Below are 27,047 nucleotides of genomic sequence, written 5' to 3' on the forward strand. Positions count from 1 at the left end.
AGAGGAGGAGGATGTGAGAGTCAGAATTTATTCAACATTTTGATAAATCTGGTATCTTTACTGGCATAATGATGAATATAAAGCCTTGCGGTTTCTCAGCACAGTGCTAGTGGGCTTTATTTTCCTTCACATTCTCACATGTCAAGTGAAATCACTTGATTTCTGTAAATGATTCAGTTGTTGAACGCCCACACGACTGAAGCCAAAACTCATGAAAATCCTCCTGAATGTGAATCTGACTATATGTTGTGATGTTGAAGTGAAAAGGGCAGTTCTACACTTTGTTAAAAGTGCTGAACTCAGTGGATAAAAGGCAAACCAGAAACCCCAAAGCAAAAGAATAAAAATCTCCTCTGTTCTGGTCAACAGCTGTCTGTGACTAAATACGCCAGAAATGTTTAAAGAACGACAGTCAGTGGTTTTTGGGTCAGATTTTATTCTTTGCAGGAAAGGCCCATAGAGATGTCTTTTCGCGAAGGTCCTGACATGACATTACATTTCACAACTCATTCCATGAAGCAGATGGCCCATGAACAAAAACATGAGGACAAGTAATTGCTACACGAAAGCACAGGTTATAATAACCAAGGTGCGAGGCGCTACAGAGGGTCATGTGGACAGCCCAGAGCATCAGTGGAAGTGAGCTGTGAGTTTCCCTCCATCCAGGATATTGTCGGTGTGTCAGTAAAGCCCACAGGATCATGAGAGACCCTAACCATCCAAACCACGGACTGTTCCAGCTGCTGTTGTCTGGCAAGCAGCACAGCAGGACAGGTTTTTCCATCAGGCAACCGGGCTTATGAACAATGAACACTAACGGCCTGTTGTCTGTCTGATTGTCACAGAAAGGAATCCAGAATCTTGAACCAAATTATTATAGTACTAAATCATAGATATACCAAGACTAATAGTCTATGGCCTTGCTTGCTTGTCTACTGTAGTTTCTCCCTCGCGCTTGGAAAGGGAGGCTGAAGCGAGTGAGTTGCAGTCAGTAACTACACCGCTAGATGCCACTAAATCCTACACACTGGTCCTTTAAGTAAAATTTCATATCATCACATCATCTAAAAGTACTCATTATGCATATGTGGCCCATTTCAGAATAATGTATATTGTAGTGTTGGATTATGATTATTGGGGCATTAATGTATTCATCCCTTTAATTGCAGTTTACGGTTATTTTAATTACCGGTACTTTATATACTTTATATGCTGGGTAGCTTGTGAGTTTCGCCCCGGGATGCATGAATCTTACTCTATAATATTACATTATATTGTTGATTATATTATATTATTAATCTGAATCTCCAAAGTAATTTATCAAATAAATGTCAAAAGTACAATATTTCCCTTTAAAAACGTGGTGGAGTAGCAGTAGCAGAAAATGTACGTGAGTTTATGTGTAACTATAAATTATTCCACTCAAATGGAACTTTTATTTTGTCATAGCCTTCATGTACATCCAAACCAAATAGACACATCACTCTCTAACTCGTCTACACTTGCAGCAGCAATATCTGATTTAATAATGCGTCTGTACTGTTTATGTCTCCGGGTCTGAGAGAAATTGTGGTGTGAGCCCAAACATCATTAGACACACAGAGGTGCAGACAGACAGTTGAGTTTTCCCGAGATTTTCCACAGCATATATTAGCAGAGCTCCTGCAGTTTTCTCTCAGCTGACTGTGCTGAGTGGGGACAGCTGCAAGAGTTGTAATCACCATCGATGGACAAGCAGCTCTTTTCCCAAGCTAACACTCCCTCTTCCCACAAATGGTCAGTGTGGGATTGGCACAAGTGTGAGTGTATTTGGGATTGTGCATTTTCACATTTCTGTTCACTCTTTTTCATTTGTAAGGCAGCTACAGTAAAGAGAACAAAAATATCAGATATCTTTATGACACAAATTACGATTTCCTGCACAAAAAGGTCCCAGAGGCCAGTATGTTCAGTCCAGGTAAGACTGGTTCCATTATTTGCACTTTTTTAACGTATAAGAATACATTATCTCATCAGCCTTGATCGGAGGAGGAGTGTCCTGTTTCACATAATGGTGACCCAAAATTTTATTAATCACACAATCAGAATTTAACAGGAAATGATGCAGTGCAGGGAGAAGATTTTAAACCATTATAATTATAACAGAGAAGAACAGCTAAAGAAAAATATTATATAACAGTCACAAAGAAGAAGCAATTGAGGTGCATTTATCTTTTTTTTCTTAGGCTGCACATGTTTTGGGGCGATGAAGCTCTAAAAATTCAAACAAACGTTTGACTCCCATTTGGGACATTATCTAAATTGCAATATGTAACCATAAAATGATGATGTGATTGATATGGAATTGATCCAATCTGTAAGGTCTGTACAGCTCGTATAGAAAAAATACTTAAATACACACATTTTTAAGGCCAAGTTTCTCTTCAGCATACTGTCAGATACCAGTTCACATGTAGGAGGGAGTGTGTTGTCCTGCCTACTTGCTGCTCATGTAACAAAGGAAAGAAAAAAACAACTCAGCAACACTTGGCGATTAACTGGAAGAATCTTTTTTATTTCACCAACACATTTCAGTGCAGTGCAGGGCCTTTTGTCAGATGGATTCAAATCACTCCGCATTGCAGAGTATTTTTTTTTTTTGTCACAGACACCAGACTACACACAGGTGGCAGCATTAAATGGGCACTAAATTAATTAGTCAACGTGGTGCATCAGGGATACCAAAATAATTTTCCTACAATACCCATATACCATTACCCCTAATAACTACAACAACAGCTTTTTTATTCATGTTTTTTCATAAATGTTTCCAATAGGTTTTAACATGTTCAAAATGGAAATTGACACTATAGGTTTAATGATGGGTTATTGCCACATTCTAAACTAAGTGATATGCTTAAGTTCAATGAAAAAAGACATGTATTTGGAAAAATACATGAATATTTCTCTAGATCGGGGTACAGGGGGTATGTCCTGATGTTGTTGGTTAGTGCACCACATTATTGATTTAATTAATTCAATGCCTTTTTATTGCTGCAACCTTTGTATCTGAATTAAGCACGCTAAAGAAGGGCTTGGTCTGAGACATTAGTGTACATTAAAAATATTTCAGTTGCCTTTGTCTGTTTTGAATATCTGCATTACACCTAAAAAGAAGGGATGAGACAATATTTTCACATATATTCTCATGAAAGTAATCCAAGCAACATAATAAGGTGGGTGTTATCAAGCTAAAAGAATGCCACACATTTTGCTACTTACTTTGAAGGCAGATTGAATACAAATATCCATTCAAATTACAGTAGCTCCTTCCATAAATTTGTGAGTCTTAACGATGCCTGTTAAACATCATTCCAGTATGAACACTGTCGGCCCATAAACACACATTCAAAACACACACATGCCTCCTTGTTCACCTTGTGGCGGGCTGCTCTCGTGGTGTTGACAGGGGAGACAAGGGCTCCCATTGACGGGGTCGCCCTCCTCCCCGTAGGACCAGATGTTTAGAGTTAGCGGGCAGTTTGAAAATGACACACTCATTCTTGCGCCATTTTGGATTTCCCACTTTGCCCCTGACGGGCGAGTTGAGAAGGTGAAGAAAAATTGAAGGAGAAGAGGGAAATTCAGTCAGAAGAAGAATAGTTCAAATATAGTAAAAGATGGAAAAAAAGGTTCAGCAAACCTGCATTTCATTATCCCTAATGCTCCACCTTCAGCCGGCCTGGAACTTCTCATCGTCTTCCGCTTGAGATTTATGCAAGAGCACGCTATTTTTCAACACCAAATAAAGCCATGTGTAGGCGAAATATTCAAGGACTGGACGGACCATCGCAACCCTTCTGTGTCACGTCAAATGCAAACACACTGAAGACTGATGACACAGTGTATGAATGTCCCAAGATGTCATCCTAAAAGAAACAAGACAAGAAACAGAGGTGTTTCATTCTCTCACAGAAACAGGACAAGGTCACGAGGAGACACAGAGCAGCTGTAAACAATCTCCTGCTACACACTGATGGGTTTCAGATGATTATGAGTAAGAGGGGTTATGCCCTGGGTCTGAATGGGGCTTTAGTAATAATACCTTCTGGTAAGACTCATGCCCACATTACATACTACACTATTGATGTTGTAGAGTTATGTAGGAAGGTCGATATCGGTCTCATGTCTGTGCGTTAAGTATGGAACCTTCAGATTAGAGAGGGCGAATAAGGTGTTTTGCTCATTAGGCTAGCTGTTTCCCTCTGTCTGCAGTCTTTATGCTAAGCTAATTGACTCCAGGCCCCAGCTTTGTACTTAACACACAATGACAATGGTACGGATGTCCTCGTCTGACTGTTGGAAAGTAAGTCATTTTTCCAAAATGTCAGTTGATTAAGTCAAGTTCGCGATCGCAGTTAAAAATATTATTGATGTCTATGAAATGGTATTCACTCAAACATTCGACACATTCTGCTGAGAAAAATAACCAGTTCATCACAGGAAAACAATTATTATCTGTATTTGGTTAGTGTCCTTTGCAGTTCTCTGATCGCACTGCTGTAGGGCACGCCATGTGTACAGTGCCACAACAAAGTCTCTGCTTCTGCTGGCACCAGTTTTACAACCTGATTTAAAGTCACTGTCTGTTACTCAATTAGGCCGCACCCTTTAATGTGGGAAGAAAAGGACTAGTTTTTTTGTTGCCTCGTTTGTTATATTGTCTTAAATGAAGTTATAATGTTAAGAGACCTTCACAGGAATGATGGAACATGAGCACTGATTTCAAAGTCACACGATATTAGTGAAGAGAACGTGGCAGCATGTGACTGTAGTCAATTGAACTGTAAAGTAAATAAAAACAAGGATAAAACAAGGATATCTGGACACTTCACACGATTTATATGTTTCTGTGGTCACGCAATTGTTAACTATCCTTTTCAAATTTCCCGTTTTATCATCTGTTTTAACAACACTTAAATACAAAGTGCACTTAAAATAAGTAAAGAAAGACCTTTAACAGATGTTTTCCCTCCTTGTTGCTCATATGGGGGCCGTATGCACATTCTGTTTCGAGGCCTGTTTTGTGGCCATGACAGCTTGCCAACAAAAATGAACTTAGATCAGCATGTCTGAGTGCAAATCATAAAGCTGCTAATCTCATCTTCTCTTCTCCTTTATGTGTCTTAAAAAAGGCATCAATTGGAATCAAATGTAAATGCTTATTCAGTGCTCTGCCTCTTTAAATGGGATATAATATACTAGATATTATCTGGTGACTGATCATTCTATCCAACACTTCAGAGCAGGATATCTTGACAACCACAGGCCAGATACCAAATGTATTTTTAATATTCATTGTCCTCGCAGGATAAACCACAGACCCCTAAAGCTAAGTTGTTGATGACCCCTGAAACCTTCACTGTAACGTAACGTTATATATTATAACGTTTACGATGGATTGCTTTTCACTGTCTATACTCATGCTCCTCTGACATTGAACCCTTTACTTTGGAAAACCAGTTTCCCTCTAGCGCTACTTTCAGGCCAAAAGGTCAACTTTGCATACACAATAGCTGACAATCTAACAGGAATACTGGGAGAAGTGCTGAGCAAATTCATGCTCTTAAGGGGACAAACTCTTTTGATTAACAGGATTGTAATACAATGTTAACTGCACTTTAGTGAAGCTCCATTATCACTACTTAGTTTGGCACATTCAGCACTTTACTTTTACATGGTTTAATGTTCATAGTGACCCCAAAATGCCTTTACAAATAAATTTTTTGGTCATTGAGAGTAGGCATTCCTCTTGTCCTTGCTTATTGTCTTTACTGAGGCAGTAAGAAGACAGTAGAGGCTAGACACTTGATGATCATTACACAGTAGAGGCACATGTCCAGAGGTGGAACTTCACTAACCACTCAACTGCATGAAATCTGATGTTTAAACATTTAAAGGCTTAGATCATCTGATTTTCAAGTAGTCTATTCTCAGGCAGCCTGGATAACATATCTGTTATTCAGAGTTGTAAATAGTCACGTTTCATTTTTTGCTCAAACACAGCATAAATTAGTTTTTTTGAGTTTGCTGAAGCGTCTTGTCAGTAGAGGCTATAAAGCTTCAGCATGCTGAACACAGCTGGAGACACGTTCACACACTCGGATGGACATAAACACATAGAGTAATAACTACAAAGCAAATGCAGCTGTTCACTTAAGTCAACTATTAATAATACATTTCTAACAATTAAATACCCTGCTACCAGTAAAGTACACACATACAAAGCTACGACAATACTTCTACGTATACACATCTGGAGATGTGGATCCCAGTTTATCTTTGTCATCCATGTCCAGCTGGATAAAGTCTGCTCTTTTCCAGTGAAACTGAATATGTAATGCTCTCTAAAGTAATTAAGCAAGAACATTGCAGATGACTGACGTAGTCTTTAATGAACAATTGTTTGTTTGAGACACATATGAATCCAGGATGGACCTCCTCAAGGCCAGCTGGTTGTAGTTTATGGGGACAAAGCATTTGTGCAACTTTGACCCTTGAGACTTCTCCACCCACCCAGCCTGGCTTGTTGGGAGAGGGGTGTAATGATCCAGAGGAGAGAAATGTAACTTCAAACTCTTTTATTCTTCTTTAGGGTGAGTCAGCACAAGATTTTCCCCTACGGTAACTACTTATTGACTGAAAAGGACCTATAATGAGTAGGTCACAGGTCTGATCCCCTAATTTGTCCCTCTATGCCACCGTGATTGCGGGCTTAAGATGTCTTTCCCTTCAGTGGGAGCCACTTTTGAGCTCTAAAATCTTTCCTGGTAAAATGTGGAGTCACAGTATACGTGTAGGTGTGTATCAGGGGGGTATAAAAAAGGACCAAAAAGGCAGTGTTCATAGTGACTGTTGGTGCAACATTTGCACATGCCATTATCACAGATTGAATCCAATATGTCTGTCAGGTCTGCATATGATGAGATTTCCATGTGTATCTGTGTGTATTTTTTGGCAGGCATGACATGATTTCTAATGGAAGTAATGCTCTACTCGAGAGGGTGTGTGTGCTTTCAAAGGCCTGAGATGAGGTGGGGGATCGGCAGAGCAGCCCACAGGGTCCTGTAGTGCTGTCAGAGTCAGCAGGAGGTTTCCTGTTTAAGCATGTCTACCTAGGTCTATTCCAAAACCCAACTCACCGCAAGACTGAGGCGGCATGGATGCACAGAGACTCAATTATTCTATGTTCTGTTCATTCCTCATACAGGTCTCACTCTCAGAGGCCTGAGACCACATCATATGAAAGCACATACAGATGGCTGGCACGGTACAACTGAACATTTTGTGTAGATTGTATTGTCCACATCTGGTAGAGAAATGTGTGGAAGCCAACAAAGAAGAACATTCAGTCATGTCCTACAAGTGCCAACATTTAAATATACTGCTCCTACTGCAGACCTTAGTTTCATTTTTTAAGAAAGTGCTCCACCTACAGGCAGGAAAAGGGAGTTTCAAGAAGTGACAAAGTTGAATGTTTCCATATCAAAGTTTATTGCTGACATGCATGTAGAGATCTGATGAAGTAGAAAAATATGTTTTTTATACAAACGTGTTTTTCATCTGTACAATTACGCAGTTTTCTGTATCTAGATGCCCATGTCCAACCAAGCAGCTTACAACACATTATCCCATTGGGTTTAAACTTCACCACGTTTCATATCCTACACCAAGTTTCCAGTTGAAACAGTCAGCAATATATAGGTTATATACTGAAGACTTAGGACTTTAGAAGCAGGGTGAAAATCATCATAAAAACTGAACTTTTGAAAATTAACAATAACATTTTTACTAGTCATCCAATTAATGGGTATATCAACTTAGCTTAGTAGTTTCCTGTAAGACCCAAAGGAGTAAATTATCTTCAAATCGTCTATCGGTTGGCACACCTTGCGAGTTTAAAATCATGCAACAGTCACATGTTTTACACAGAGTTTAACCTCACACTATTTCCATGCTTTTCAGTCCAAGTCAATACAACTCTGTAAAACAAACATTGAATGTGGTACAATCCACTAGCTAGAAAGTGAAACACTTCTTTGATAAGGGGGGGAAAATAACATCTACATCAAGGGTCTACTGAACCTGTAATTACTAATCCGTAGTTGGGGCGCCATGGAAGATGACTTAAAACACTTTCCACAGACGATCACTTAATGTCAGTATTTAGTAATGGCTACGGTGTTCATGAAACACCCTTTTCTGATGAATCAATCTAGACTACTACAATACTGCTGCATACCCATGGAATTCACATTGAGGTGGGAGAAAGCTGACAGCTCTCTTTACATATTATTTTAGCCTCTGGATGTGGTGGTTGATGGCCAACGTGGCCCATAATGCACGTCAATCGACATGTGTTGAAACAGAGTTGGTATCTCACTGGGTGAAACTACATACAATATGACTAGCGCAGTCATGGTGGTACATATTTACATACTGACCAGAGAGTGCAGCCTTGTGTGGGGATTTTTGGGGGGTTAATGATAGAACAAAAAAATAAAAATAACACACACAACAAAAACCCTCCTTTAAATCAAGATAATGTATCATTTTGTTTTCTGTAAAAAATAGAACTATGCAAAAGTCAGTCTTGTTATTAGTGTAGCTTAAGTTGACCACAGAGTTTGTGGCAAAATGGCAAGAAAATTATTTAGGAATCCAAGATGGAAAACACAAAAACAGATGCTACTCTTTCATGAATGTGGCTAAAAAAAAGATCAAAACGAGAACCACAGTTCGAATTAACACTTCTTAAAGCTGAGAGCGCGATTTGGGGCCTGTTTCACTGGCATAAGTTGTGCTTAGTCTTAGAAGATATTTCATTTAAAAAAAAAAAAAAAGGACATTTGACAGACAACCATCAACGTCTGTGATACAAGCCCCTGTGGTTTGGGGGTTTCGGGGGGGGCTACACAAATGAATAAATAAATCAACATGAAATTACAAAGAAAAAGAAGATGTAAAGTAATTTTAAAATATTCCAGAGCCTATGTTCATGCAATCAGTCTGAATATAAATAGGAAGAAGTCTAGATAGCCTAAAGCAGGTACCAATACGCAAAGGCAAGTTGCAGTGTACAGATGCCTAACAGTCACTGGTTAGTAGCTTTGCCATGGTTTTGAAGAAACCCTTTGATAAAAGAGAAGAAAGCATCAATAGCCAAGAAGACCCAGCAACTAAACTTAAAACCTATGAGTCTGTATTTTCATTTCTCTATGAAATACAACAGTATCGATTACCAGCCACCAACTGGCCTCTCTGTATCGAGAGCCGACATGGTGAGATAATACAAGCATGTACAAGTTGAGCTAGAGAGAGGGCTTGAGAATGGCAATAGATATGTGATCTTTCCCAATCTTAAGCAAGCATTCATGGCAATCGCTAAAACATTCAGTCAAGCCCTGTCTTAGCAAAGCCTGCTCTGGTTTTCACAGTGTCTGCCACTGAGGCAGGCCAGATAATAGAACACAATGATTGGAGGATAGCTTAAAGGGTCTGTGACTGTCAGAGGTTAACAGCTCGACAGCTCTGCAGACCCTTACTTTGCCTGGCCCGAAACACACACGTACACACTCATGGATCCTGCAGACGTATCAAAGCGTAGAATGACAGTTCACATTCATACTGAAAAAAAAAAAAAAAACTTGTCCCATGATCTGTCTTGGTAAAGAGAAACAGGGAAGTTGGAATACCTGGAAGCCATTTGATTCTGAATGAGGCTGTGGGTACCAGTTTCCTTGGCTAAGAGTAATTTTAAGACATGATTTTTGGCAATAGAAACATGACAGTGCCTGATCTTCACTATAATGGCACTGAGGAAGCGTTACCATCAATATGCCTTGGCAGGGAGGATCCAACAGTTTTTCCCATTCAGTTCTTGGCATTGTGACTTCCAGGTACCTCACACTAGCTGCCTAGATGCTAAAAATAGATTTGCACAGGGATGAGCAAAAGCAGGAGACAATGCATTCTGCAAATATCAAAGGATGCATGTTCACATACTTTGATATTCAGTATCTTCAATTTAAAGGTAGGGATAAAATGCTACTTATTAAGGTAAATAAAGATAAAAAGCTTATTCAGATTTTTCGAAACCCCTGAAAAGGTTTCAAAGCATTATCACTGACAGAAAACATTAATGCTTTATGTCACTGGTGGCATCAAGACTCCATTGTTACAATCCCTTGTCTCAGAACAGTGAGCATGGTTTACCAACAGAGAAAAGAGACAGAGAGGTAGATTGATTTGAAGTCAGAGTTACAGACAGGACGAGTCTGGATCATTTTCGATACAGGAAAACAGTAGAAAGGAAGAAGGAGTGAGAGGACGAGGGTGGAATGGAGGTATAGAGAAGTGACATCTATGATCAGTTGATCTGACTTGAGGCAATACCATTAACCACTAGGAAGAGAAGGGGTTGCTACATGATTCTGGTCCTGTATTGCTCAGGGGATCCAGAGTTGATGGGGAAAGTGTTACAGTAGGGAGATCTCAAAGGAGGAGGAGGAATATGGGGTTAATCGTCTCTTCAACACTCCAGGCATAGCCTTGTGTTAGCCCCATATGTGACTGTGCCATCAGGTTGGTTGCACAGTGAGATCTGACTGTGGGTGACCTGAGGGGAAGGAACCTTTGGTTCAGATCTTCCTCCAGGGCTTACCATGTTTCACTGGAGGGACGAGACATGAGGAGTGAAGTTCTAAATTGGCAGTTTGTTCTGGTGCCCTCCTCATGCTGGCTCCAACTAGGTTGCCTAAAGCCCACCTACAAATGGGGCCATCTGTACCCTGGTTCGGGCTGGGCCTCCTGTATGCAAGTTTAGTTTTTGGGCTGACCCTCCTCAGTCCTCTCTGGACTTCACAGGACTCTGTACTCCCTGGGGAGGTCAGAGAGGCTGAGATGGGTGGGTTGGGGACTACTTCCGGAGGAAACGTTGTGCCAGGATGGCAGCATCTAGCGGGCTGACAGGCTGGGCATCGTGGCCCAGACGCCTTACAGGTGGGATACTGCCAAACTGGCGTTTGGTGAGAAAGCTCTTGGCCTCATGGATAGTGTTCTTCTCTTCAGCCAACAGCAGCTGCTGGCGCATGTAGTTCTCAAACTCGTACTGTGAAGACTCTTCTATCACCTTGGCCTGAGGGAAGAAAATATATTCTGTTCAATGTGCTGCAACATCTGAGCTGACTGAAATAAACATGTTTTCTAAGTGCATCGGAAAGTAATATAAACATGGGGTAAAATCATAGGAAAAAGGTACATTATAGCAATCTATTTCTATTGTTGCACATAAATGCATCTCAGTTTTAGGTAGCTGTATTTTGGTTACTATGCAACAATATTTTGTCCAAAAAGCTCCATATTTAGATCTGTGATGTCATATTTCGCCAATAATTTACCTCTTGCAGATGTTCTGGGTGATTGACCTGATCGTCAATATCCGGCACCACCTGCAGGGGGCCACTCAACGATGAAACAGACTGCCTGTGATTAGGAAAACACAACAAGGATGAAGATTAACAACAGTGAGCGTGTCAGTTTGAAATGACCTATGTGGAATCACTGTTATTTTTCAAACATCCAGAAGGGGGAGCAATTACCATGAGGCAATGATGACACTGAGTGACTCCAGCACCTCTCCTGCAGTAAGCCTCTGCTGAGGGTCCAACACCAGCAGCTTTCGGATCAGGCACACCGTGTTCTCAGACACACGACCGTCCCTGCGAGGGTGTGGAGGAGAACGGGAAGGGACAGTTTCATTTGCTAAATCTGACTGTAAGTCACAAGTCCACAAAGCCACTATTGAAAGTAAGCAAAAATATTTGGTCAAAACAATGATTCATTTAGTTTTAGGGGAAATCTGGCACAATGTCTGTCTGTCTACAATTTTATTGTGTGTTGCAGAGTTCTGAAAGAATTAATAGAGAACAAACAGTTGATTGAAAATAAACAGAAAACAGAAAATTGTGTGATTTAAATTTTTCAGAGCAGTTCGATTCCATTTCTTTGAATGAATGTCCACCACATCTCACGTGGACAGGACAAGCACTCACTCTGGGATGGAGTACTCTGCAGCCTTGATCTTACGGAAGAGCTCTTGAGGTATGCTGTCATAAAAGGGGAACTGGCCATACAGCATGGTGAACAGGACCACGCCAAGAGCCCACATGTCGCTGGGTTTACCACGGTACGGCCGACCTGGAGACAGGAACGAGAGGGGATCAGGATCAGTGAGATCAACAAATGTGGCATTTGCAAACGGTGACAGCAGAGTGCTTTGCTATGCTCCAAAATCAGATAAGACGGAGGTTGAAATCAACATTTGTTTAGTGCAATGACAGTTTTTGCCCTGTGTGATTCAGGGATGATTCACCACAAGTTCAATTCATGTCAAGTCACCTGGTCTAATTATTAACAAGATGAGCAAACACAAACAAAGACTCCATATCCATCATATTTCCAGCACACTGCTGACTTTTTAAAATGGAAGCGCTGTTTTTGTTAATGAGCCATTGAATCAGCCGTCGATGGGCAATGAATAACTGGAGCTGGTGAGGGTGGAGCATCATTGCTGTGTATGACCATAGGCTGTGTTGTTATAGCCAAGCAGGCGGTAGCAACAGCAGCAGGCAATTATGTTAAAGCTTTTGACACACACACACACACACACACACACACACACACACACACACACACACACACACACACACACACACACACACACACACACACACACACACACACACACACACACACACACAGAGAGAGAGAGGATGGGGGTAGATGGGAGTAGTTTCCCTCCAGTGAGTCATCAGTGCGTGAGTCACTGAAGCTCTGTTTAATTGTGTGCCTGTCACGTTATGCTGATATACACACCCGAGTTTTATCTACGGTTTGAGTGGTTGGAGATGAATGATTTCTGTTTGAAATTTTTCTTCTTAATCTTGTACGCTGTCCAGGACGAAGTTTTGGAAATCAATGTTTAAAATGGACGGAAGTGGGGTCTACAATGGAAGTGCATGCTCAAGCATCATCTTGATCGGTGTGTGGCACTTGGGTCTGCACATTTACTCTAACAAGTGAGACAATAAAAATGGATTTCTGCTTTTTTCAGACAAAGAAAATGTACTACACAAAGAGTAAAGTAGCTTCCTCTGCAGACACATACCATGAGAAAATGCAACTTCATCGTGATTACACAAACAAAGATAGAAAAAAAAGCTATTCCTAGCCAGTCCGAGGTTGCAACATAGCCTCTTTCTTGTTGCCTAATAACCGGAAAATCAAACGCAAGACTGACTGCTTAACGTTACGCAATTATCTTTAAAAGAATCCCAGTATCCCACCTGGACCCTGATCAACAAGGGTCCCCCTGACATTTTGGGGAAATGCATTGGACCATTGCATCTGTCATTTGCAGTTAATGCATTTCACAACCCTATTTCTCATCTAGAAGTGGACAGTGGCAAATCTGAGAAAGTGGGGAAGGTTTTCACACCTGTGCACACACATCAGTCGCCACAGAAACAGGTGTGACTCTTGGATTGTCGGTTTTTGAAAGTGACAAAAACTGGGTGATGTTGGCACGCAATGACCGAATGTCAAAAAGGAGCCTTTCAGCACTTTGAAAAGCACCTTGTCTGATGTAAACATTGTCCTTAAAAAAAAAACAACAAAAAAAAAAACCCATCTGTTTTTCACTCACCACTTAATACGTCAGGGCTGATGTAGGCCGGACTTCCTCTCTGGTCTTTCAGCAGGTCGTCCTCGCTCACCAGGTGCTTTCCCAGGCAGAAGTTGGTGATGGTGATTCGGTGAGTCCTGTAACCACACAAACATACAAATGCACCTGTTAAATACACTTCTGATTCTGAATTCAACAATGATCTAAATGCACACCCTTTAATTTCCTCATACAAGTAATAGCCAAACAGCCTTACTCATTGTAACAAAGGCACGTCTACAATGTGAAACACTGCACACTCACAGCTCAAAGCATGAAGTAAAGACACGCTCACTGAGACAGGGAGAACTTGCTAGCATGCCTTGTTGTTTTAATAATTTCATGGTTCACTGGAGCTTAAAAATACATCAGCATCTGAAGACTGGCAGATGCAGAACAGAGTATGCACACCCTTTCTTATTAAAGTCGCCCATCTACTTATCTTAGACTTGCAGTTAAGAAGAAGCAGAAGATATACTTTATAAGAAGTGTGTTTTCTAATTTTTAAAGAATTCAACACAAGATTCATCATTTCACGTACTGACCAGGATCTTAAACTGTCAGGAGGTTTCCCTGTCCACATGATGTTCCCACAATTTCCACACAATTTATGGAGATCCTTGTTTGTTATCTGTTGCACTGTTCCTCAGTAGCAGCTCATATATTATCTATTTTTACACATGCATGTTGAACTCCTGGAAAGACAGTCATCTATATTGCTTAAAGTCTAAGCTCACGATAAGGGAAAACCACTGAGAACCTTTGAAACTCAGATAATAAGTTGATTGCGCAAAAAGTTATCAGGAAGATGTCCTACATATATGGCATATACTACAACAAGTATATAAGTGATTTTAAAGCATCAACTTTAAAGAAAGCAATCTGAAATCCGTGGGCGGAGCAGTCCATTAGTCTCAACTCCAGATGAGTGTTTTTGTCATGAGGGCCTCTTAACTCTAAGGCACCATCCATTTAGAGGTGGGCGATATATATCGTTTGCGATTTTGCGATCATTGTTCTTTTGACAATATGCAAATTTCCATTATCGAGTATTTAAATTACTTCGCCAAAAATACTGAAACGCACGCGGAAACTCCTCACATCCACTTAATACACGGTGCAGCAACGCTCTCTACAGCATGGCAGGATTCAGTCACACGACTAGTGGGCTTACGTGATCACGTGCCTAGCATCCTCCTTGCAACAGTTTAGCAGCGCGTTGTGATGGTAGAGAGAAAATGCAAGCATCTCCAGTCCCTGAAGCTACCGGTACTTCAGATGATTTAATGCCGAGACGTGGGTCTACCTCTCTGGCATGGGAATGGTTTGGTTTCGAAAAGACTTTTTTTTAGCGCAGCGCTCTGAGCTCTTCAAGTTGAAAACTGTTCAACTTTTAACACCGTGGGCGCTCGGAAAATGAGTTTTTGAGCGCTATCCGCGCTAAAAACGCGTTTGGTGGACACAAGCCCTAACTCAGACAATTCCAATCACATTTTAAAGGATATCGACTGATTATCGTTATCGCCAAAATAACGAGATATTATTTTTTGCCCATATCGCCCGCCCCTACCTCCATTAGGGGTTTATTTTAGATAAATCTCTCTTAAATGTGAAATTGTCATTATATAAATGTATTATCAACTACATCACTGTGTTAGCCAATGGCCATCTTCATACATCAGACATTAGGAGAACAAGAACACTCCAGACACACTGGCGCTTCAAAGTCTAAGAAGACCCACTGCTGTTACCAGGGATGTTTGATTAATTTGGTTTCTGTGGAAATAATGTGGCACTATAGGACTTTTCTCTGAGTCATCAAGGTAAATTTAGTTTGCCTGTGGTGGAGTGAAACCAAACAGTGTTAAAGCCGAAGGACTATGAACTGTTCTATATCTCTGTGTTCTTTTAGCAGAGAAAGAGAAAATAAAAAAGCCGCACTTTGACAAACATATGAGTCAACCTGTGGCTTGGGATAATTGTCTCGATGACTCAGCCGGCATGTTGATGGGCTGGCAAATGAATATATAAAGCTCACGAAGATTTAAAATATGTACACAAACGCGCAACTTCAAGTGCACCCACACAATCACTCCCATGGTGAACACACACACACACACACACACAAAAATGCACTCAAAGCACATGAGCGCACACAAAAGCCATGGTCTAGAGCCTGGGTCCTCTCTGGATCATGCTCCTCACCCACATCCGCTTTCTAAAAAGCCTGAGGTCAAAAGCTTCCCCTATTCTCTCTCACTTTCACACCCTGCTCCATCACACACACTCACTGCTCCCATAACAGCGTCTGGAGCCAATTTCTGTCAAACACTCAATTTTCAACCAAATGCTCCAATCTCAACCTTCCCTTAGAACATTCAGTTCACATAATTTCCAGCTACTTATGTCATCCAACCCTTCAACAGCTTTGGTGATCCAATTCTCTATAACCATACAGTGGTCTTCTGACAGGCACAAAGATGGGCCAGAGGAACAGAGTGCAATGCTTCAAGGACCCTCAACATAAAAGCTTCCTTTATGAAGAAGTCTGTTCTTTTGTCTGTGTGCATCACGACCCAGGCTTCTATTCTTGCACCGGAGATTGGGTAAATGAAATTGCATGTTTGCCTCGTGAGGCAAGGGTCCCTGAGGACTAAAGAGAGACCACACCATCTCTGCTTCCTGGTCATGTGACTCCGGGTAAGTCAGGAAACCAGAAACCTAAACAGCCCCCTTGACTTCTCCACCCTACCCACAACATTTTGCTGAAAATATACCAGCTGACGAGAACAGAAAGAGGTTAAACGCAGGGCAACTTCTACAGAGATCAGCAAATTTCATTTCTCAGAACTGTGAGGAAACAATTATATTAGTTATATTAAGAGCTAAGCTTTACTGGAGCAAATGTTTTTGTCCTAATTTCTGAGGCTGAATACGTTATTTTGTGCCAGACAGCACAGAACTTCTAATTCAGTCAGAAGGAGTAATCCATCCCTGAGACTATACAGTGATTATGGTGATATAAACTAACAGGAACTCTCTGCAAGAAATAAAAACAAAAAGAAGACAAAGTGTCCCTTTAGAATTACAATTAATATTTACAAAGTCAAAACCAGCTCTGACATACATTGATAACAAACCCGCATATTGATTTATGACGTCCTGCTTTCATAACAGCTGGCTCCGCAAGAGGAAATCACATCATTCTTGCATTAACTGCTGAGCTTGTTGATGGCATCGGTGCATTTCCCAGAGCGACGACAAGCAGCAGGGGAGGAGAGGGGATTTTGGGATCGGCCAGCATCTAAATTGGCCACGTCCTTCCCATACTGACTGTACATTCGTATGCATCCAGGGTGGAGTAACAGAGGAAACATGCAAGCAAGCAAAGCATGATGCATAAAGGAGACAGGAAAAGTGAAAAGAAAAATATATGACAAAAAGAAAGACAATGAAAGCAGGAAAGGGATTGGGGTGTAAAAGAAAATAGAGGAAAAGCAGAGTAGAGGGTAAATAAATGATGACTGTGTGTGCATGTGTATATATGTGTGTGTGACGATCATTGCGGTGTGAGTCAGCTCTGAGCTATGGGGCCTTTGGCAGGCCTCTCCTTTGTCTCCAGCTGGGACGGAGTGTTCCACTCGCCTGCTCCTCGCCCCGCCACCCTCCCCTGGCCAAAACACTCTCCTGTTTCATCACCACCACTACTGCTACTACTGCTGCCCTGCTGCCGCTGCCGCTGCTGCTGCTGCTGGTAGGGGCACCAAGCTCTCACGCCTGACATGCAGAGTTTGTATGTAGTAAAGAGATAAGCTGGCAACGTGACATCTCAATGCACATACTCAGACATGCATATCACGCATGAGAAGTGTGAGATTACACTCAAGCAAGCATGCTTGATGTTTAGATGTCAAGGTGTGTGTGTAAGCAAGCGTAGGAACAGAGGGTGTAAGTGTGTGTCGGTATGTGTGTATCGGTGTTAGTCATGTCCTTCCAAATGAAAAGACTGCCTTTGTGGGATGATTATCAGAGTCCCCAAGAATGTGCACGCTGACTTGTGCTGTTCAGAGACATCCTTCCATAGGTTCAAGGCAAAATCTAGCCGAATCCTCTTAACTTGGACAAACTAATATTAAAAAGCAAGTGGCTTTCAACCCCTCAAATACACACAAACACCATCTCTCTCATTTACTCTGTACGTATTGTTCGGAGAATGCTTTACATACAAGTAGTTTTCCATGCTGCAGGGCCGAACTGCAGCACTCTGTGACCTGAGGTGCACTCACCAGGGTCCTGTGTGTGCTACAACACTGCTCCCACCAAGAACAAAGCAGTGGCATATTCTTTGCCCTGTTTTGCACCAGGGTACAGTTCACCCTACACTTCCAAAAATCCAACCATGGGGAATGATCAGCTTTTTCTAAACACACAGACACAGACCCAGACTCATGCACAAGAGAGCAAGGCTTTAGGTTCCTAAAACTGATCTCACTCCAAGTCTGAGAATGTGACCCTGCTTGTGTTTAAAGCCAAGTGCACACTGGATACAGGCTGCTAGGGCCTCTCACACATGTGAGCTGAGACAGAATGACTTACTGGCAGGCTAAAATGACTGAGTCTGTATAATGGGAGAGGCTATTGGCCAGCTAACTGATTGATGAGGCCGAATGAGTTTCTTCTTACCGTTTGTTCAGCACCATGTTTCCCAGCTTGAGGTCTCTGTGCACAATGTTTTTCTGAATGCAGGAAAGAAAGACAAGAGGGAAAAGAAATGTTTTCATTAAATCGTACTTAGGGATAATCATTGGTATCAAAACAATCATTTTGTTTGTGGCACGCAAGGATGGGAGATGAGTAATCAGAAGGGATTTACAACTAGCTAACAATAACAATTTCTAAGCTATTTCTCCTACAGTTGACAAAAACACTGTAGTATTGAATATTTCTTCATGAATGAAAATAGAAAACTGCACGTTCATATCGCCTTTCATGCACACTGTTGGTTAGTACGATAGATTTCACCTTTTAAGCACATTTTCTTGGAGTAGTCTAATCAATTCAAGCCTAGACTCACCTTATGAAGGGCCTCCACCACACGCACCACATCATAGAAGATGACGATTGCCTCGCGCTCGCTTAATCGCTTCTCCTTTATGACGTAATGCTGGAGGTTTATTAAATCTGCGGTCTTGTCGCTGAAGTCGTGAGCACACAGGCAGTCCAGCACGAGGCAGATCCGCTTCTTCATCTTGCGCACTTTGTTGGCCTCCATGTCCTCTACTATTTCATAGGCTCGGTCCTGGGGAACAACAACAAAAAAGGTGCTTGCTTTGTAAGTGGACTTGTTGATGCCTTTTTGAGGCACTTTCCAACAGCGTCAAAACAATACAAGTTGAGGCTTGCAAGAATGCATTAAACTGAACGGATTCCCAACTATACTGTCTGATCAAGCTGATTCATTCAGCTTGAGAAAGACATAGATTCAAGCAAGCTGGAGGACATCAATCACCAGCATGCATGTAAGACACATCTACCCCTCCACATCAAGTGGTGGACGGCGAATTACAAAGGTCATTGCTCTTCTTCCAACTCCAGTCGTAGCACAGTCACCACTTATTGATTTCTGTATCAGGTTGTCAGTTCTTTTTTTTTTTTAGATGCAGTCAGCACCTCTGAAAGTGTACATTATTAACTGGTTCTCTCACAGTGGAGATGCACTATAATAATCCAATCAATATTGCAGGCCTAAATGAATCAGTGTGCATGGCTCATTGCTGCTATTCTGAGAACACCGGCAGAGTGGAACAGACAGGATGTGAAAGAGAGACAAAGGAGAAAAACACAAGAGAGAGGGGGAGAGAGAGAGAGAGAGAGAGAGAGAGAGAGAGAGAGAGAGAGAGAGAGAGAGAGAGAGAGAGAGAGAGATGGAACAATAACAAAGTTAGAGGAGGAGGCAGACGGGAAGACAGGTGAGGGAGGGGCAGCTCATTGTGAATGGATGGGGCTTTGAATAGAGAACGACTGCAGATAAATATGGCCTCTTAATGGTACTCCCACTTCTCTATTGAAACAACTCTGATAAGGAAAATGCAAGCAGCTGGCTGGACTAATGACAAGCTTACCTCTGCTATCACCGAGCTGATAAAAACGTACTGTTACTTGTGCTTATGTGGTGAAGCCATATTCTGAACTGAATAAAAAGTGGCATTATCTTCTCCATCGTAATATTGATGTATATTTCATGTGCAATTACACAGAATACTCGCCCACACAGTGCTGAGTAATACACCACAGACTATAAGAAACTTTTTTTTAAATTATTAATTATTTGACTGATGATACACTATGCAGAACAGAAATGTAACTTAATTGCCAAACGTGTGCAGGTCTAAGTCTACCTGGAAGAGGCCGTGATGGTGAACCACCCCATCCTGGTTGTGCAGCAGAGAAAGAAGGGAATATTCTGTGTGCAGCAGCATCTTCCCCTGCCTCTCCTCCTGAGTCTCCCCAGCAGAGTCCACTCGCTCCTCCAGCGTCAGTATCTGCCATAGCCACACAGAACAGAGAAAACATTAGAGGTCAGACAGGATGAGACAGCACAAAGGAGAGATTTAACCATTTAGTATGAAGTTAATCTTCAGTCCTGCCACTAAAGCTTTTAAATGACCAAAGACATGACATTAAGTTACTGTTCTGATAAGCATTTAACAAGATGTTACGATCTGTGCAGTGGAGATGGCATAACAGGGCTGCAGCTTTAAAACTGTGGTTCATATACTAATGTGAAGTAACCAAGCTGTGCAGCAGACACTGAGGCGCTGGAGTCATGGGTATGAGGGGAGGGTCACGCAGTGACTCACTACCACCCCCCCCCCCCCTTGTGTAACAGACATTGGATAGCCCCAATAAACAGATTGCCAGGCTGAGGTTTTGTTATTTGCACCAGACTGAAACAGGGGGCTATAAAATGAACACCAACAAAGGAAGGTCAAAGGTTCAGATGTCTACTGGGACATCATAGCTTTGTTTTGAATGATTTTCTCTTTTTTTTTTTACTAAACAGCGTGTGTAACTCATTACGTTTGTGAGTAAGAAAACCACAAAAAAAACTGTGCCAACCCGGCAGACTTACTTTGAGCTGATAGAAGTCATCAGTGCCGTCCTTTCTGGCCAGACACTGCACTATGCTAGGCACTGGTGAGTTGCCCAGGCGAGGCCCTGCAAGGATAAGAAAAGGAACAGCTGCATGACCAAAAGGCAGGCTACATGCCGGAGTGTGTGCTCTCACTGCAACTCATTAAAGGCTGCATGTGCACGTACCCATTAACACTCCAAGTGTAATGTTTTCTTTGACACTGTGATTTGCAAATAGTGGAGGAGTTGTGTAGTAGAAAACATACAAGTTTGAGTGTATGGGAGAGAAATACATTTTCCAGAGGGAGGAAATAACCTTGCTCCAACACAGACTCAGACCTTTCTGGCCGATGTCAAGGGGGATAAGCAAAATTCTTCACATTCTTGTCTCAGGCTCGCATGCACACAGAGACACCCCACGACTCTCACATTTACACACATACCTTTCCTGACTAGTGCAAATACTAGTAGCTTCCTTACCAAGGATGAAGGGCCCAGCTCTCTTGGCGTTATTACCGGATATCCCAGGACATTGCAGCTTGCTGGCCCTGCCTGATGTCTCTCCAGCCCCCCTCTCCGACGAGCGCCGCTTGGACATACTGGAGTTCTGGAGGGGAATATATCGGATTAGTAAAACTTGCATAAATGTGACTGCAAGGAAATAAACCAATAACAAAAAAAATAGCATCAGTAATCTGTTACCAAACAATGGTTTTATAAATAGTCAGCTTAAAAATAAAGACTATACCCAGAGTTTTACCAGCAGTCCTACAGACTGGTTGAGAGGGCACTTATTAGTGAACAGAAGTGAAAGGAGGTAAAAATTCAGGGCAACTCCCCCCAGCCTAGTTTAAATATCCCTCCCACACATTTACCGACACCTCAGTGTGAATGTGAGGCCATTACAGCTCCATTCAGAATGATGGCTGCTGGCGTCAAGGGTGACACCTCAGATTCAATTTTCAACCCAACAGGCAATGTCAATGTGCCACAATTTGTAATTTAAATGGCAAATGCTTTCTTGTAAATGAATAGCACGAGCATAAAACTCTTGAAAACAGAGGCCTTTTTTATTTATGCCTCACCACTGAACCACATATTCATCTTTAGCTTTTCCTGCTCCAGTTGACATGGGTTTAGAAAATCCTTCCGCCTCTAATCTGGGTGTTTTATCTCAAAATCTGTACAGCCGGCTTATCTGCAGCGGCCTTCCTCTGAAAGGACATGCGTGTTCCAACAAGGCAGAGACAAAAAAGATGCCAAGCCCTTACACTATGATAAGGAACTAGATTCACATGTCAGAAGAACCAGTGACACAGTATGACACATCATCATTACACAAACTATTTTAACTGCCACAGCAGATCTACCTCCCAGAATTCAGAGAGCAAGAGGTATGCTTTGTTTACTGATACTGAGTTCCAATGTGATGAAACCCCATCTGTTTCCCGTAACAGGGAAGTAGTGCCTTGAACCGAGAGGAATGATTCACCCTTCTGTCGTCCTGGGTTTCCATTGGACAGAAATGCTAAAATGTCTAGGTGATGACACCAATAAGAGCGTGAAATGTACCCCCAAGCCTCTGACATGTGCTCCATATCAACTGAAAAAAAATAAAAATAAAAATCACTTCATAAGCTCGGCCCACAAGGAAGGCAACACAAAGTGACATATCGGAGGTAAAAGGGTCACTGACTGATAGCGGTAGTGTGCATATTTTAGCCAACTACATAAGGAGAGATGATTCAGACTAGGCTAATAAAATCCAAAGCACCTCATAAACACAGCAAAATAGACATATATTGGAGAGCTGACAAACACCAAAAAACTTCAGAATATGTAACCACTCTTGCAAGTGGTACAAACTAGAGAAGATAAATATTTTTAATGAATCAGGCCAATACTTCCTGTCTCAAAACTAATCGTGCAGCACTCGCCAGTTGGCGTTTTTGGGCAGAGAGGATGCAGGACAGTTGGCAGTAAGCATGGGCTGATATGAATTCTCACTTCCATGAGGCTTTTTGTGATCCCAGACAGCAGACAGTGTCATCATCATGTCTCTCGCCCATCTGTCTCCATCTCCACTAGTCATCACCCACTGAGTCTGATGAGCTGAGGTTTTCTGACAGCATTTATGGCACAAGCCAGAGTGACACCAAGTCACGCTGCCAATAGTAAGAGAGCATCTTACTCTAGAGCACGAAAGGCAAAGGAATGGATAATCCAGCGGCCAAAGTGGTTGGCAGAATTGACAATCTACATACTGCTTTCAGTGCTGTCAGATAAATACATTTTAAATTGGTGTTTGAGTGCTAGAAAGGCTGCCAGACTTAATAAAATAAGCAGACAGAGCCAAACCTAACAGGCTTTTAATTTGTGGCCAATTCCCACATTTCTAACAAGGTTATCTGATCGTACCTTGTATGCATTTCTTTTCTCCACAGCTACACAGTCAAGAGTTAGAACCATGCTGAACCATGCTAATCCATGCACCTTGGACTTAAAACACTAACCTGACTCACAGACACAAACTCGCTGCACGACACACAGCGAACGGACCCAAGGCTATCCATCTACCTACTAAACACCAGCTGTAGTGCCGTGGAGCCAAACCCCGACACATATAAAAGCAAAGGTCAATGCAACCAACTAATGTGCACTGACCTAAATGACATCAGCGCAATGACAGCACACAGCTATCCTTTTCTGACACTGCTGAGCCTCTCTGCACAGCCAGTGATCTGGCAAGCAAGACTGCCTCTGACTGCCTCTGCCTCTGACTGTACCAGAGGGAGGACAAGAACAGATACAGCCTGTGAATCATATCACACAAAAGGAGGAGAGACACGCTGCCGGTGCCCACGAGAAATGTGGGCTCCTTAAATAGTATCAGAACAAAACAACCACGTAGGTGTCTCAAGATCCACCCACTCAGACTCCATGCTACTTGTCTGGCTCTGCAAGAACAGCTTGATTGCAAAATCAAGGTAGTATCAGGATGGACAAAGAAAACATAAGGACACTTGAGGAGGTAGTAAACATAAGTGCATACCAAAATCTGGGGCAATCATACAGGTAACGAGGTATCATCCAAAAGAGCTAAAGCCACTGGAAGGTCATACGCGCTTTAATCCTGCTTATGTTGCTTGAATGAGATGTCAATCAATCATGTCAGCCCATACACACATCTACCGCTATAACGCCTTTCCTCTTACTGCAGTTGTTCACTACATTATTGCAATAACAACATCCAAAACTAGTCTGTGTACACAAGGTCAAAGTATAAATACCTAGACGCAAATAATTACAAATGCACACAGACTGTCACACATTGTTTGGTGCCATTTTGCGACCACAAGGTCTGGACACCGCTCAGGTCTGGCAGCGAATGGTTAAAAACGCTGACGTTATGCCTTACAACTTGTGCAAAACCTGCCCCACAGACAGCTAATAACTTGAGTAACCAGGCGCTAATGTGTTTTACCCACAACAATTACCATACGACCACCCAGGGACATTTAAAAAACACACACTAAACCGCATTACACGGCGTGCGTTAATGTAGAGAAAGTCTAACTGAGGTGGTTATTCAGCCAACTAAATGAATAGCAAACGTACACATTAATTTAACGATGTATATTTACGCAGGGCAACATGAAACAAAGCTTGGGTGCATATACAAACTTAGTACAACAACAACAAAGCTGACTGAATTCCTCGGCTAAACACGCTACCAAAAGCTTCAGGCACACCGGCCACACAAAGGGGCACAACACAGCAAGGAGTTGGGCTTTCGGTGCAAACTACACAGAGCAGCCGTTAGCCAGGCTACGGTTACTTTAGCGAGTATCCTTATGAGCAAGAGAGTTTTCAATGTGATTGCTGGCGAGCGACATTAACATCGCTAACGCCAAAAGCCGGAGGCTACAGAGCAGCCGGGAGGCCATTTAAACAAAGTAGGTAACATTACAGCTGGCTAGCCTTGCCAGAGAGCTAGATAGCAGTGTTAGTCGCTACCTCGCTTACCTCGAGCCAAAACCGCCGGGTAAAGTCTGCGTTGTCTGCTTACAACCTCGACATATCTTGGGTAAACGCTGTGGTGGATGTGCGGAGCTTCTCACTTAAACAGGAGAGACCACAGTGGGTTGGTTTCGGGTTGTTTAGCCTCTGTTACCGAAATGAGCAATTAAGGAAAAGCCTCCGCTCTTCGCTGATCGCATCTTTCCACAGCGACAGCGCCACCTGACAACGGAAATGACGCACATACTTATTTGATTGACAGCTGCGTTCGACCAATGCCAGCCCCCTGCCTGTTTTTCCTAGTAAATGGTTGCGCACTGATGATGAAATTCTTTGCATAATATAAGTTGCTAAATGAAACACATTACGTCATAGTTGTCTGCATGGGAAGAGTTTGAGACAGTAAAACTAAGTTGAAGTGGAAATACCGCGGTCGGTTTGTTTGCTAATAAATGCCCTGGTCTCATGGATAAGACTAACCATTCTAGTGGTGAAACATTTGTCAGACACCATAAAACTGCATTACAAACTAAAGTTTTTAATCATCATCCAACCAGAAGTAATCAGAAATGAAGGAACTTTTCAACATTTGTATTATTTACTAGTCTATTAGTATTATGTCTAGCCCTTGAATTATAATATAATGACCAATATAACATGAAATTCTTAATTTCTTAATTTTAAGTCCCCTAAATCAGATAAAAACTGCATTTAATCTTCATGGAAACTATCAAACTTATTTGTTTTTTACAGCTAAAGGTGATTCTTGGATAACATTTTGCCTCATATAGGCTAAGACTCTACACTGTAGTTGCTTTTCAATGAGACACATATTGCACCTCATTCAGGTTAACCATATGACTCAGTGAAACTGATAAAAAACATTAGATTTTCAATACTTGTTACTCATTGTCCACTCATAAAATATCTGGAGCAGTGCTACCTGTGTGTTAAAATTGCTGATACAGAGGATTTGCTCTGAATGACAGTGACATTTAGTAAAGCCCACCTATGTCCCCAATTTAGACTTCCTGATTAATGTTAAATTCCACCCACAGCTACCAGTTTCAAACCGGTGGGCAGGTGTGATAGACACAGACAAGGTAACTTAAATGGCAGAGGCTTATTTGAGTTGCATTGCTTCCTGCCTTGACTCAGCAGAGCATATGCCCCCGGCCACATGAAACATTTGTCAGCCTGTGGCTTTACAGTGTCATACCCACAGCCTTTAAGGAGGAAACTGAATCATAACTTGAAATTCAAGGTCTGTGAGAGAAACACGATTTAGTGTCATGGTATGGGAAACTAAGGTTGACTGGACTTTGAAGACTATTTTGTTTTTTGATGTTTTTAATAATTATTACTTTGCCCTAATGGAACAAGCAGTGTAACTTTGCAAGGAAAACAAACAATAATTATTTGTGTTAGAAATAACATTTATGTTGTTTTTTTAATCTTCTACTAAAATAAAATTATCCTGATTATGAAATATTTGGGCAATTTAGCAAGTCTTTATGGTGAAATATTGTTTTCTAGAGAGGTAGGTTGACTCCAGTGCACAGTCTTTCCGGATGACTGAAATGAGCTCTGGTTTCTGTTTGTTTTGCAGGTAGGTTGTATCCTCAGGGCACGTAGTGTTTCTTGTCTCACCTTTGCCAAGATTATTGGGAAGACCTCACCAGAATACTCCTCCCCTAGATCAATTCAGAGAAATGTCTCAGCATGTTTTGTCTGTATGGTATGCACCATGTTTCTGTGTGTGTGTGTGTCAGACTGTGGTTGACTGGGGGAGTGCAGACTATCAGAGTTTCACTTTGACCCATCTGCAGGCAGACTACACACAAATATCTTGGATACAGATAGCTGTTGCTATAACAATTCTCATTGTAGGTCTGCTCTGGAGGACAGAGTCTAAGAAAAAGAATACTGCTTTTAATGTTTTGGTTTGAAGGTAAAATACTCAAGTATAAATAAATATAATCACACATTTGTTGTTTAACCGTTCAGTGAATCCTACAGTCCTAAGGCAAGAGATTTAGTAAAAAGGAAAGTACACTCATCACCTTTTGGTGCCTTTTTAAAAAAGACAGCATGACTGCATAATAAAACACAGTGTAGCAATGTGTGGTAG

At 41.7% G+C, this 27,047-nt stretch overlaps 1 protein-coding gene across 2 annotated transcripts; it reads right to left on the reverse strand.

Annotated features, from left to right (window-relative positions):
- Positions 1-7,509: 7,509 nt before the first annotated feature.
- On the reverse strand, positions 7,510-25,147 carry stk40 (serine/threonine kinase 40). Of its 2 annotated transcripts, none has more exons than XM_051407144.1 (11): positions 24,923-25,147; positions 21,377-21,503; positions 20,895-20,980; positions 20,161-20,304; positions 18,837-19,061; positions 18,446-18,498; positions 13,745-13,860; positions 12,093-12,237; positions 11,640-11,759; positions 11,439-11,523; positions 7,510-11,176 (listed from the first exon to the last, which is right to left on the reverse strand). In XM_051407144.1, the coding sequence occupies exons 2-11, from the start codon at positions 21,492-21,494 to the stop codon at positions 10,958-10,960; spliced, it is 1,311 nt and encodes a 436-aa protein (XP_051263104.1). In that variant the 5' UTR covers positions 21,495-21,503; positions 24,923-25,147; the 3' UTR covers positions 7,510-10,957. The 2 variants fall into 2 exon arrangements, with proteins under 2 accessions (XP_051263104.1, XP_051263105.1); XM_051407145.1 differs by having other exon boundaries at positions 24,914-25,147.
- Between the last annotated feature and the right edge of the window lie 1,900 nt (positions 25,148-27,047).

This window comes from Dicentrarchus labrax, unplaced genomic scaffold (genome assembly GCF_905237075.1).
Source record: "Dicentrarchus labrax unplaced genomic scaffold, dlabrax2021, whole genome shotgun sequence".
Taxonomy (NCBI): Eukaryota; Metazoa; Chordata; class Actinopteri; family Moronidae; genus Dicentrarchus; species Dicentrarchus labrax.

Coding starts and splice junctions, on each gene's coding strand:
- stk40 (XM_051407144.1), bottom strand. CDS start 21,494: ATGTCCAAGCGGCGCTCGTCGGAGAGGGGGGCTGGAGAGACATCAGGC. Junction 19,062..20,160: donor ACCATCACGGCCTCTTCCAG/GTAGACTTAGAC, acceptor GTTGTTCCCCAG/GACCGAGCCTATGAAATAGT. Junction 18,499..18,836: donor TGGTGGAGGCCCTTCATAAG/GTGAGTCTAGGC, acceptor TCCTGCATTCAG/AAAAACATTGTGCACAGAGA.